Source organism: Abramis brama (genome assembly GCF_963993115.1).
Source record: "Abramis brama genome assembly, chromosome: 6".
NCBI classification, from domain to species: Eukaryota; Metazoa; Chordata; class Actinopteri; order Cypriniformes; family Leuciscidae; genus Abramis; species Abramis brama.
The window spans coordinates 6,278,944-6,292,412 of NC_139968.1; the positions used below are offsets into that span (position 1 = coordinate 6,278,944).

Here is a 13,469-nt window from a genome sequence, read left to right on the forward strand (position 1 = left end):
TTCGTTTTGTTAAAAACATTAAATTAATTTTTACAAAACATCGAAACAAGATACATTTCATTGATATACAAAATTACAAAAACATATTCAGAACACAATGTACCAAATTTAGTAAGGATCACACTTTAAACGAAACAAATATATGCCAACAGGGTAAGAATAATAAACTTATTTCAAGATATATTCTATGAAAACAAGTCATATCTCATTACACAATTTTAATTGTCAAGTACATGTATATTGTTTTAAGGATGTTTCAGTATGTTGATTGGAAAACAAGTCCCAAATATATATATATATATATATATATATATAAAAACAAACTCATGGTAGAAAACACGCACCTGCCCCTGCCAGTCTGTAGTGTTAATAAGGATGATATTCTCTGGCAGATGTTCGTCAGAGTTCAGGATCTGATTGAGCTGATCGTACACTGATTTCCTCGGGAGCTGCAACAAGAAGGACGTTGGGTCAGAAAACGAGAACTAATTTGTCTTTCAATATTTTCTTTGTTCTTCTACCGTCAGGCACAAACACTTACACAAACCTGTGTGATGAGTCTGGACTCTGGCGAGGTTTCGCTCTCGATGCTGCTGGTGCGGTCACTCTGAGCTTTAGAGTTCTGCCTGTCCTTCATGGACGTGCTGCGCGGACGCCGCTGGAGCTTACCGTCTGTTTTACTGGCCAGCCAACAAGGAGAGAGACATGTTACAACTGCTGGAAGGAGAGCGGCCAGCACATCCCTAACCCTCAGATTTATTAGAGTTCCTGCAAGACTTTTTGGACTTAAAGGAGTAGTTCACTTCAGAATTTAATTTCCTGATAATTTACTCTCCCCACGTCATCCAAGATGTTCATGTCTTTCTTTCTTCAGTCGAAAAGAGGTTAAGGTTTTAAGGAAAACATTCCAGGATTTTTCTCCATATAGTGACTTCAATGGGATCCAACAGGTTGAAGGTCCAAATTGCAGTTTTAGTGCAGCTTCAAAGTCTCTACAAATAAACATTTATATACTTTTTAATCACAAATGCTCGTCGTCTTGCACTAGCTCTGCGATGCACCACGCATTACATAATCACGTTGAAATGACCAATCGTTTGGCTAGATAAGACCCTTATTCCTCGGCTGGATCGAGTCGAGACCTTTGAAGCTGCACTGAAACTGGCATTTGGACCTTCAAACCATTGATAACCGTTGAAGTCCACTATATGGAGAAAAAACGTAATTTATTTTCGACTGAAGAAAGAAAGACATGAACATCTTGGATGACGTGGGGGAGAGTAATTTATCAGGAAATTTTTATTCTGAAGTGAACTAATCCTTTAAGCTGGAAAACCAAGCTAAATTCAGATGTGTCTATATGTAGCTACGCACATACAACAAGTTCATTTAGCCCAGAAAACTGCATTGCTTTGGATGTTCGATAAATTCCAGTGTGAAATAGACATAATAAAAGTCAACCAGTTGGGTTGTGAATGTATCCTTATGCCTTTAGTTTCGGTATCTTTAGGTTCAGTGTTAAAATGCCAATGTGAACGCTAAGCGGACCAGGACTAAATGCTTTTTTTGGAGGGGGGGTTCGGACTAAACAAACCAAGCGAACCGAACTACAAGTGTGAACACAACTTTATTTAAATGAACCGCTCTAACAGAGCAATCACACCAGAGTGTGAACACACCCTTAGATCATGGAAACTGGTTTCTAGATGGTCCAAACTGGTTTAGGTGGAATAAATGTAGAGTATTCAATAGATGAAGGACGCTTGCTGCTTCCAGTTGTCTTTTCAGTCTGAACTAAGATCAGTAGCTCTATAATACCCAGTTTGTGGCATCTTCTGCCTCCCGAGGCTCTACAAAAGAAGCTCAAAAGAGGCGAATCGTTGATGCGCTGCTGCGTTCCAGATTCACTAAAGTGTCTGTGAGCCCCTCGCTCGGGGACTGAGTCTTAATGAGCTCATTAGCCAATGCAAACACACACATATGCCATCTAACAGAGAACAACCGGCTAGAAAACGACATGGAAGAACAAACGTGATGGACCACTAGAGAAATATAACAGATGGGTGTTTCTTCAACTCTTTCTGTCCTGTGGACTTTCAGAAAATAAACTTGCTTAAAACGTACTTTTCACATTGTTTTTTTTTTTTCCCAAGTCAGCATGAAATGACAATTCACCCTGTCTATTTTCTTAATGCATGTTATTGAGCTTATTGTGAACAATTCACGAGTTATTTTTCATTCAAAATGACGGTGAAACGACAGACTTTCTCTCAGGTGATGTACGTAGGACTTCTCCAATCATTGTGTTTGCTTAAACCCCGCCCCTTTCTTACAACCGACTGCAAGCATTCAGCTGATTTGCTTCCATCCAATCAAAAATAGTCCATTTCAAGTGTTTCCAACTGTTTCCAATAGAAAGTATCTGAAGCATGCTCAAAAAGTCGCGTCAAAATGATGTAATGCACCGACTGCCTGCACTTTACATCTGTTTTCTCACCTAATCTGTGCTCACATACTGTCATTTTCTCAATTACTCAATGATATATTTTCTGTCAGACAACAGAATGTGTATGATATAATGAATGACTTGATTCCCAGCAATCCAAAAAGTCGCCAGATTCGTCACTAGTCGTTTTTTTGAAGAAGAAAAAGTCTACAAGGGTTTGAAAAGTCACTAATCAAGTCGCTAAATTGGTTTCACTTAATGTCTAATGTATCTAGAAAAGATACTTAATTTGTAACGATGCTCACCTTTATCTTGGCAAAAAATGTTGTTTAGGGTAATTTGTGAAAAAATGTATATATATCAATATAAATCATTTTCACAGAATAAATATTGGTTTATGTCTGTTTCACAGATTATTTAGATTTTTATATGATTTTTTAAGGACATGTTTAAAGTCTAAACAATTAATTATTTGATTTGTATAAATAAAAAAGTCCTTTATATAACAAAAAAAAAAAATATATATATATATATATATTTTTTTTTTTTAAAGGGTTAGTTCACCTCATTTTATTTCAAACCCATAAGTCTTTGGTTCGTCTTCAAAACACAAAAGAAGATATTTTTAACTCTTTCCCCGCTTTTGGTCATTTTCACAAAACTGTCATGGCCCCCAGAATATTTAGTTGTATGAATATCTGAACATGCAATATATCAAAAGAAAGAACAGACTCTCTGCTTTAAAAAAAATAAAATATTTTTTTATATATATTTATTTTATATATATATATATATATATATATATATATATATATATATATATATATATATATATATATATATATATATATATATATATATATATTATTTTTTTTCAACACTTGAACGTGGGATAGTTTCATTAAAAAAAAAGAAAATCACGTTTTTATCAAAGATTACATCCAGATGGGATTCAGAACGGTGATCAAAACACAGATGGAGTAGATCGAGTCCATCAACACCCCCAAAGCTTCACAACCACCAAAACTGTGATGCTTCAGAAAGTTCATAAACACACTGAAAAAGTAAAAGAATCCAAGGCTTTTGAAAAGATATGATCGCTTTATATGACAGATTTAATGAAGGCTTTTCTTCATATATAAACACTGATCAATGCACATGCATAGAGCATTTCAAATATGGTAAACGGAAGCAAACAAACCTAATCTGTATTTCGAAGATGAATGAAAGTCTTGCTTTGAGGGTAAGTGAATAAGACTTGAATCATTTTCGAGTGAACGAACCCTTAAATACACAGTAAATGAACCCCTGGCACATAAAAGTGCCTGTAGTTACAGAAACATCCACGTGCGGGCACATCCGGAGGCTCTATCTTTAATTCAGCGGTGAAGACTAGCGCCTACGGGGCTGTGTGAGAGGTCGTGATGTGAAACAGATGGAAAAGGAGAGCAGGAAGGCGAGAGTGTGTGTTACCTAGGCGACATGAGCGTCTGCGACTCGGTCTTGCAGAGTTTGCCCACCGTTCCTGCTAGCTTCTCTGCGCTGGCGTCCCAGCTCATGTTGGCGTCACATGTCGCCTCGTCCTCCACCAGCTCCTGCGTGCAGAGACAAACATCAGCCGGGAACACGCATCCCTCTCCTCAAGGGCTCGCACGGCCACGGGAATCATCATGTTGCCGTGGAGACGGCCACTTAGCCACAAAGCAGAATCGTGGTGTGTCTGAAAGAGTGTGTGTGTGTGTGTGTGTGTGTGTGTGTGACTTCCACACACTGTTATAACTGATTAAGTGTGTGACACAGACCATGGCCTTGAATTATCAGCAGTCAGTGCACAAAAGCAGAAAAACAGCACAGCCCTCATGAAAGAAGGATGGAGCGCTGGATTTTGTCATTGTTTAAAGAAAATGTTTGAAATATGTTTGATGTTTTGAGAAACTGTGGACCTGCAGCCCTGGCTTGTACAGGTGATTCACTGGGTCAAATAAAACCTGCTTTACTGACGCTATTTTTTTCACTGTTATTGATCGTGTTAACTTTGACAGCCCTAAAGTCAACACAAGAGATTTTCGTCACACACAGTATGGGCCCTATCTTGCACCCAGTGCAACTGACTTTGTACACAACGCATGTTTCATTCCTATTTTGCACCCGCACACAGCGGACTTTTCCCTCCACAGACGCACGTCAGTAAATTAGGGAATGAACTTGCGCTCCCGGGGGAGGTTCAGAGAAAAGAGGAGGCGTGATCCGGCGCAAACGTTCCCTGGTGCTATTTTGCAGTTTCAGAAAACAATTCCGCCACTGACCAGGAGAAACCTCGTCTAAAGTCAGTGCGTTATTCAGATGCTATTTTAAGGGCGCATGCTTGACCATAATGTAGCGTGTGCACAACACACACACACTTTGCTTCTCTCATCTACACAGACTCAGCAGTTTTCATTTTTAGAAAATCATACATAATTACAAGGAAAAATATTCCACATGAGGGAAATCATTGTGGTGTCCATGAAGATGTGAAAAAATAGGCATAAATCTAGCTTACACATTTACCCAAATTATTATACGCCTGTTTAACCGAAGCTAATTTGGGTGTGTTTCTCCATCCCCAATGTCACTTCTCTGTGTTTTACGGCCCTGACGAGAATGTCGGTCTCCTCGGCTGTGAACCGCTCCTGGCAAATCTGCCGTTATAATAGCAATCCGCCATGGAACAAGCGCGCCTGCTCTTAAAGGGAATGTAAGATGACGCTCTGATTGGTTTATTTCACGTTACGCCCAAACCACACCTATGAGTAATGAAGCGACTTCAGACCAACACATTTTAGACTTGCGTCGGGCGCAAGAGTCATTTATCCCGCCGGTATAATAGCAACAGCGCCCGAGACTCACGAAGTTACTTGCGTTTCGCGCTTGATACTTGCGTTTCAGATTGTTAAAATAGGGCCCTATGAGTTTTTTCTCCTCCTTTTGATTGACAGGATATAAACGACACTGATCATTGGTCGTTTTTAAACAATCGGTCAATGGACGATTATATTATATATATAATATTATTATATATTATATTATATTATATTATATTATATTATATTATATTATATTATATTATATTATATTATACAAAACGCCTATGGGGAAAATATATAATATAAACATATATAAATATACACTGTAAAAAATAATCCCGTAAAGAAAACGGTAAACGACTGGCAGCTGTGGTTGCCAGCTTCATACTGTAAAAATATGGTGTGTTACTGTTTTTGAAATTAACAGCTAAATACCGTTTTGTCTATATGCTGTTAAATTACAGTTTTATACTGTCGCTGACAAAACGGTATTTAGCTGTTAATTTCAAAAACAGTAACACACCGTATTTTTACAGTAAGATACTGGCAACCACAGCTGCCAGTCGTTTACCGTTTTCTTTTACAGGATTATTTTTTACAGTGAATATAATGCATAAATATATACATATATAAAATTATACATTTTGTAAATACATTATGTGCATAAATTATTAATTATTATTTTTAATTAGAGAACACCTGAAACTAGCACCTCTGTGTGCCTAAAATGCTGTACATTATTAACACAGAAATCGTTACTGACCGCAGCGGCGGAGTCCAACACTGTCGGGTCATCCGGATATCGTCCACACACTGCTCTGTTCTTGTCCACTGTTAACAGATCACCAGTCTGCACACACACACACACACACACACACACACACACACACACACACACACACACACACACACACACACGGTCACTCTTTAGGTTCAGGTTCCTTTTGCATGGTCATAGAGACTTTATCAGTGTGAATTCGGACTGATTTGTGGCTCTACAGAAGAATATATCATCACTTGGATTATGTGTCTGTGTGTAAGAGTTTACACATTGCCATACAAAAAAAAAAAAAAAAATCCTATGGAGACAATGAATGGGATAACAATATTTTCTGATGAAGGCAATAAGCACTTACTACGTATTTTGTCAAAATCGAGTCATGAGATAAATGGGTCTATTAGACTATGATCTGTCCATTAACAGATGGATTTGGCTTGACTTTGCTCAGATTTAGAAAGAAAAAGTGTAAAAATTTGTATAAAATCAAGCAAAATAAAAATAAGGCATGTTTCTCAGTTTCAGTGTTGGCGTGTACTGTTTAGCCTTTGCAGGGCAGAATAATAGTATAATTGGAGTGTGTGTGTGAGACATACAGTCGCGGGCGACTCTCTCGGTTGGCTCTTCTGACTGTGCAAACTGCCGATCTCCGTCTGTGAGCTGGAGTGAGACATTCCCTCAAAGAACGGCCTTGAGTGGAAAACATACACACGTTTACAATATAAAAACACTCTAAGAGCCAAAAGCTGGGTTTCATGGTCAGTGATACAGTATCAGTCAAGTGTTTACACTGTCTGGAAGGCATTCATTTTCAGTGAGTCAATGAGACAGTGGGCGATGTTCATTGAAATCGTAAATCTTGCCCAAACACTTTCTCATTTTTGTGTTTAATATGCATCACTATGATCAAAGACTTTAGATGTGCAAAGACGGTGCACTCATATTGCTATGAATGGGAGAAAGTGCAACATGCAATATGGCGGAATAAGTCCCGCCTTCTGAATAAAAAAGCCAATCACCAATTGACCCTTCGCAGGGAGTTTGATTGACAGCCGATCTGACCAATCATAATCCGCCATCCGCCGAATCCGCCATTTTTGTCCGACAAAGCAGTCAGGAGAGTTAGTAGATTAACATTGGAGGATTTGTTTATTTGATGCTATAAATGAACTAGAAGGAAGAGATGATCGGTTCACGAGCAGCTTTAACTGAGACTCTACAGCGATCAGTCAGACACAATAAAGAGCCACAAAACGCTATTTATTGTTTAAATTTCATTAATAAATGACCAAATTTGAAAGGTGAGACTTTGTTTCATATCAAAAGTAACCTGGTCTGTCCTGTCTGTATCCTGTCTATTTTTCACTGCGTGAGAACATGGTGGGGCGTGAGAAAGGCGTGGCTTGTCGGACTTAGCAACAGTAACTAAAGGGGGCGGGTCGGTCTTCACGAATGGTCAGTTGGTGAAGTAATTGTGCAACGCAAACGCACGCTTATGACTGCAGATGCAGCCTGAACAATGCAGTTTTTTGCCATTATTTGAGCGTTTAGAAACAAAATTAGAGACAGTTGTTGTCAGATTTCATTGGGGATTTCAAATATGAAATTTAATCGAAAGATTGATGAACAGCTTTGGAGAATTTGATGTTTCCCCACTCTAAAAAGATAGGCACTTGCATGACTGAAACAGCTACCGAGAGGAAGTGATGGGGGAAACAAAGCTTTTCAAAACTTTTAATCAATTTCTTCGCAAAATTATTCACTGTTTGGAAGCGGTGGAAACGCCACATGCTAGTGACGCCTATTGGTCAGAACAGTGTAAAAATGTATAATTTCAGTCAAATTGTAGGGCTTTTTTTGTTTATTTTATGTAGAGCTTGGTCAATCATACCAATAAGAGACTTTTAACTACAACTCTTCATATTTATTATACAAATGTGTCATTAAATGTCTACAAATTTATAAAACTGATCTGAGATCAGATAAAAATCATAAAGACACTGGATCATGGGTTCAAGGAGATCATCGCCCCCTAGTGGCGAACCATTCAAATATCGAAACATTTCAAAACCGTAATGACATAACAAAGCCTTGTTTCCTGAAACCACGTAACTTTGACAGTTTAATACGCGCACTGAATCACTGGTTCGGAAAAAATGATTAGGTTTTGAAGCGGCTTTCGAAAGCGACGATAGTCGTTTCAAAGATGGCCGCCGTGTGAAATGACTTTGACTCATGACTCTTACTTTAGTTTGGGTTTGGGAGTACTGAGAAGACTCTCGTTGTCCTCCATCTCTGGGCCGCTGTCGCTCTGGTTATAGACCTCCAGACTGTCATACAGGAGATCCAGATCTTCAACCTCCTGCGTTTGGTCAACCGGATCAGAGTCCAATACCTTTTGAAGCCAGCACAACAAAAGCTAAATGTAGATATGTATAAAAATGTAAATCTCAGCTACACAAAGAATCTGTTTTTTATATTATAATAAGTAATGAAAAATGATTAGAATAGCTTAATGAAATTATTTGTGTGGGAAAATGAGAATTTTCGTCATGAGATTCACCCATTTAATAAAGAAACAACAACATGTACCGAAAGAACGAAGGCATTGAATGCAACCTTTCTCAGCCTGAATTTTCACAGGACAGGACAGTCACCAGTAATGACCCATTCATACTATAAAATGCATCTCCTCAGGCAGCTGAGGCTAAAACACAGAAAGAAGTTCCTTGTGGAAAAGAAAACAAAAGACACACAAAGTGGAAGATAGATGTGAAATCTTAATCCTAATAATGAGAATTTACTAGAAATTACACTATTTTGCTTCTTTTCCAGGATGATAAAAAGTTGTTCAACAAACAAGTTAGTTCATAGCTGATCCATTCATCCTTCAGTGGACATTCTACTTTCCAGGAATTTAAAGTCTAATCTGTCAGACTTTACGTTAGCATTGTTTTGCTACACTATCCTTGCTGGAAAATAAATCAGAACAATAACTTGGTTGTGAAAGAATACAGCAAAACAGCACAGAGTGGTTTTACCTAGTAGAGTTTGGATTTTAGTCAAATAGAAATAATCAGCTGTGCATCTAATCAATGCCGTTGTGTGTTTTGCCGTGCTACGAATGGTGGTCATTTATTTCTCAATAATAAAAAAAAAGAGAAACTACTGTAACTACTTCCCAACAGGAAAGCTGTGATTGGAAACTCTCCAAAGTCATTGTTTTCCATAGGTTTATGTCACAGGTGCTTTGAAATATGTTACACATTTGAGACACACCCAAAGGCTGTGTCTGAAATCGCCCCCTATACCCTTAAATTGGCACTATTTCAGGAAACAGCCATTTGTAGTGGTCTGCGAAACCATAGTTGACGTTATCAAGTGCACTCATTCAATCCCACAATGCACCGCAGTAACGAGTTTACAACCGATGTACACTTAATGGCCACTTAACGTGTGACCAGAAGATGGCGCCGCAACTGAATCATCCATCCATTACAAACCGCTGGTCCAATGTGGCTACAGAGTATTATCATACAGGTATAAAATCCTTTTTAATTGGTTATTAAATTGTTTAATTAAGGTTTACACATGTTAGTTTCCATAGCAGAGTTCAGGACAAATGTATTCATTACTACAGTTTGCTAAGTTTCAAATGATTATTAAACAGCTCAAAAGCGGCAGCCTCACTCACTCGTGTTCATTCACTGCTTCAAGTGGACTGATGTAGGGAATAGTGAATGAGGGTATAGGAGGTGATTTAGGACACAGTCAAAGTGAGCTATTGAACTGACAAGCCCATGTTGGCAATGCTACTCCGGGGAACTGCCTGCCAATGCAACAAATCTGTGTCATCACCCTGAATCAGGAAGTTGCTGGACTGATAGCCAAATAAATCCGGAACATTTCCTTTAGGGCTTGGATAACCGAGTCAAGGCGAGGGGACGATGAAGTCAAAGAGTCAAACAGCTACCAACTAACAAGCTTAGACTCTAACAATGAGACTGTAAAGCTGCTTAAATCTTGCCTGTGGGCTATATAAGCATGTGTGACCTAAGTCATCATGGCCTCATGTGTCCTCTCAGAGCTAAACAGTCGGTTTAGTTTTAGAAGAGATCTATCACATCTTACCCTGCAAAAATCAAAGCTCCTCTCACATTTCAGCGACTTGATCAATCATTGCCAAGTCCCAGGACTCTTTTTATAAAGGTTGAATTTCATGGCTGAAGTGATTTTTGTGATTCAAAGCACAGAGTAGAGAGTGGAGAGTGCAGAACTTCAGGCAAACATGAATTTCTCTCTCTCGTAACTTATAAAAGACAAGAAGAAAATCTCACCTCATCAGATACTTTGAATCTCTTCAGGAGAGCAACAAACTTCTGCTTGAAATTGGGTTGCTACAGAGAGATTGAGAGAATAAGTCATCAAAAACGTCTGGGCTGCGACTGCTCAATGCAATCAAGTTCACAGTTACAAAGAAGTATGGTACATAACACAGTAAAATTATGGTACTTTTCTTTTTTTACGTTAAAACAGTAAAATAGGTCAAAGCAAAAGACAAAACGAACAATATCTGCATTTACAATTTTTGGTCACACTGTATATTGTGTCTTTAACTACTATCTACTTGCATCAAAAAACTATTAGGTGCAACAAACTCATTGTGTTCATGCTGTATTGCAAAATGACTTTGCTGGTAAGGTTAAGGATAGGTGTGGTTATATGGAAGTCGGTTTAAAGGTGGGTGGAGCAGATTCAACAGTATACAGTATGTACACAATAAGTGAATTGTATCAATGATTCATTTAAATATGAGTGCATAGCAGTTGTAGACACTTAATATAAAGCGGGTCTCAGTTTTTCATAATGTGTTTCAGAATGGTAGGAGTGGAATGAAATCTACATTAGTGTTGTTCTAGTTTATACACTGATCCTGGGTTAACACTTGTGTTCCTAATTGTGAGCTTAATTCAAGAGGATTAGAACATCACCTTCTATGACCTTCTGTGAACTAGATAACACCGAACCAAACACCTCCTTAAGGACACAAAGCCAATTTGTCTCTGTTTCTATCTAGCTGCCTGAAGTGACTTGTGTCAAGACAATAATTCGCGATTAATTTACTAGTGCTCAACCAACATGAATTTTGTAATGGCAAGATATGCAGATACTAATAGAGAATAGTGTGGCCAATATGATATGATACAATACATAATACAACTGAATCATATCAGCAATCAGAACTGATATACAAAGACTTTTTACAAATGGTGTTCCTCAGGGCTCGGTTCTGGGTCCGATCATTTTCTGCAAAGTGATCATTAAAGTGCAGAGGGAGTTTATCTGTACATACCCGGGTCATAGATGTAGTTCTAATCATTTTCCTTCTAGATTTTTTGGGCTTCCGCTGAACATCATCATCCTCATCATAAAGGTCCTAAAACAGAATTTCAGGAAATTTCGATAGATTTTATTAGGTAGCAATCCTTTCTAAAGATACAAGGGCAAATTCATTAACTATGTTGGGCGATGCAAAATATTCACAATCTTATTCACTGATGACCCAGTCACCAGGCTCTAAACAATGCTATCAGCGGATGCAATTCATTTTTAGTAAATTCTTCCCACACAGTTTTATTTCGAAATTAACATACTATATGTGGCGCAAACTAACACCAACAAGACCAATGATATTGACAAACTACATTCATAGTGAAATCAGGGAATTAAGTAGAAATTTCACCCCTTTTTAAAAATGCAGGGCTTTCTTAGAACAATGATAAAAACATGCTAGCTCCTCCTGACCTGGCCTTGAACAGCGTCATCGCTCGCCTCCTGCTCTGATGAGTAACTATCGTCGTCATCTTCAGAATAGTTATCCATATCTGGAGAACGGTCTGCAAAGAGACAGAGACATTTAATGACCCCATGACATTTTATTGCAGCAAAGGCCTCAGACACATAGTGCCATCTGACCAACAGAAAAATCCAAAGCATTAAAATGATTATTTCAAAACACGCAGCAATTTTATAGCTCCAATTTGAGAACACTTGAGCTGCTAAAGCAACTTTCCCTTTTAATGTAGCGCAGCATCACTTTCTCTTTGTGTGTGTTTAAAGAGGATGGATGGGAGGATGTTTGGTGGGAGAGAGAGTTTCCGGGGGACGTTTATCTTTATTGCACTTAATGCACTCAAACTGCCCATTAGCATCTTATGGTCAATGTAATGACTGAACATAAACAAAGCTAATCACTGATGGAATAATTTAACTGGATACACAGGGTGGTTAGTGGTTAAAGATCTGGCCTTTATATGTTCCCTTCCTTCCAACTGCAGTCACATTTGTGAAATTTTGATAAATTTGGCGAGCAAGAAAGGTCTGTTGTCAATAGTGTAGATATTCAAAATCTCCATTGGAAAATCGGTAACCCTTTACAACACATGTGTCAAACTCCAGTCCTGGAGGGCCACTGTCCTGCAGAGTTTTTCTCCAATCAGTTCCAAAAACACCTGCCTGGAAGTTTCTAGTAATCCTGAAGACCTTGATTAGCTGGATCAGGTGTGTTTAATTAGGGTTGAAGCTAAACTCTGCAGGGTTGTGGCCCTCCAGGAACTGAGTTTGACACCCCTGCTTTACAATAAGGTTCATTAGTTAACATTAGTTAATGTATTTACTAACTTAACAATGAGCAATCCATTTGTTACAGTACTTAATCTTTGTTAATGTTAGTTAATAAAAATACAGCTGTTCATTGTTTGTCCATGTTAGTTCACAGTGCATTAACTAATGTTAACAAACACAGCCTTTGATTTTAATGACGTATTAGTAAATGTTGAACTAACTAACATTAATCAATGCTGTAGAAGTATTGTTCAATCTTAGTTCATTTTAACTAAGGTAGTCAACTAATGAACCTTATTGTAAAGTGTTACCAGAAAATCGTTCACCCTCACACGAAATTCATGATTGTGTGGATTCCTGAAATCCAATTGGATTTCGCCAAAGACAACACTAATTGTGACACACATTTCGCGTCTTTTTCTATTTTAATACGTTGATCCATCAGTGCGAGTCACCTGAAGCTTTGGCCTTTGTCTCTGGCTGGCCACTGCCGTCCTCTGGGTCGATAGGTTGACTGGACAGTGAATAAACACTGAGCTCTGCTGCACGCACCGGTGCTTCCTTCACGTTACTGTGGAGTCCTAAAATCTGGCCTCCATCTGTCGGGTGCTGCATCACCTTTAAACACAAACACTCTGAAATAAGCGACACGCCAACAGAGGCATCTGAATATGTAGCCTTCTTGTCCTTGTTTTTCAGTTTCAACCACGACTCCTCTTCATCTGAAGCCTCAGTTTTGGTCTGTTTCAAGGTTGGCATTCCTCCTCGAACTCTT

At 38.4% G+C, this 13,469-nt stretch overlaps 1 protein-coding gene across 4 annotated transcripts in view; it reads right to left on the bottom strand.

Moving 5' to 3' along the window:
- LOC311084522 (phosphofurin acidic cluster sorting protein 2) overlaps positions 1-13,469 on the bottom strand; it is a 68,997-nt gene that overhangs the window by 17,993 nt on the left and 37,535 nt on the right. For 2 of the 4 annotated variants that reach the window (XM_084116624.1, XM_084116622.1), the window contains exons 5-14: positions 13,150-13,312; positions 11,876-11,967; positions 11,424-11,507; positions 10,408-10,467; positions 8,317-8,465; positions 6,667-6,760; positions 6,056-6,142; positions 3,920-4,041; positions 542-680; positions 345-449 (exon numbers count right to left, since the gene is read on the bottom strand). In XM_084116624.1, coding sequence (XP_083972750.1) covers positions 345-449; positions 542-680; positions 3,920-4,041; positions 6,056-6,142; positions 6,667-6,760; positions 8,317-8,465; positions 10,408-10,467; positions 11,424-11,507; positions 11,876-11,967; positions 13,150-13,312 — 1,095 coding nt within the window. The remainder of the gene's footprint in view (positions 1-344; positions 450-541; positions 681-3,919; positions 4,042-6,055; positions 6,143-6,666; positions 6,761-8,316; positions 8,466-10,407; positions 10,468-11,423; positions 11,508-11,875; positions 11,968-13,149; positions 13,313-13,469) is intronic. The other 2 variants (XM_084116625.1, XM_084116623.1) reach the window with 1 other exon arrangement.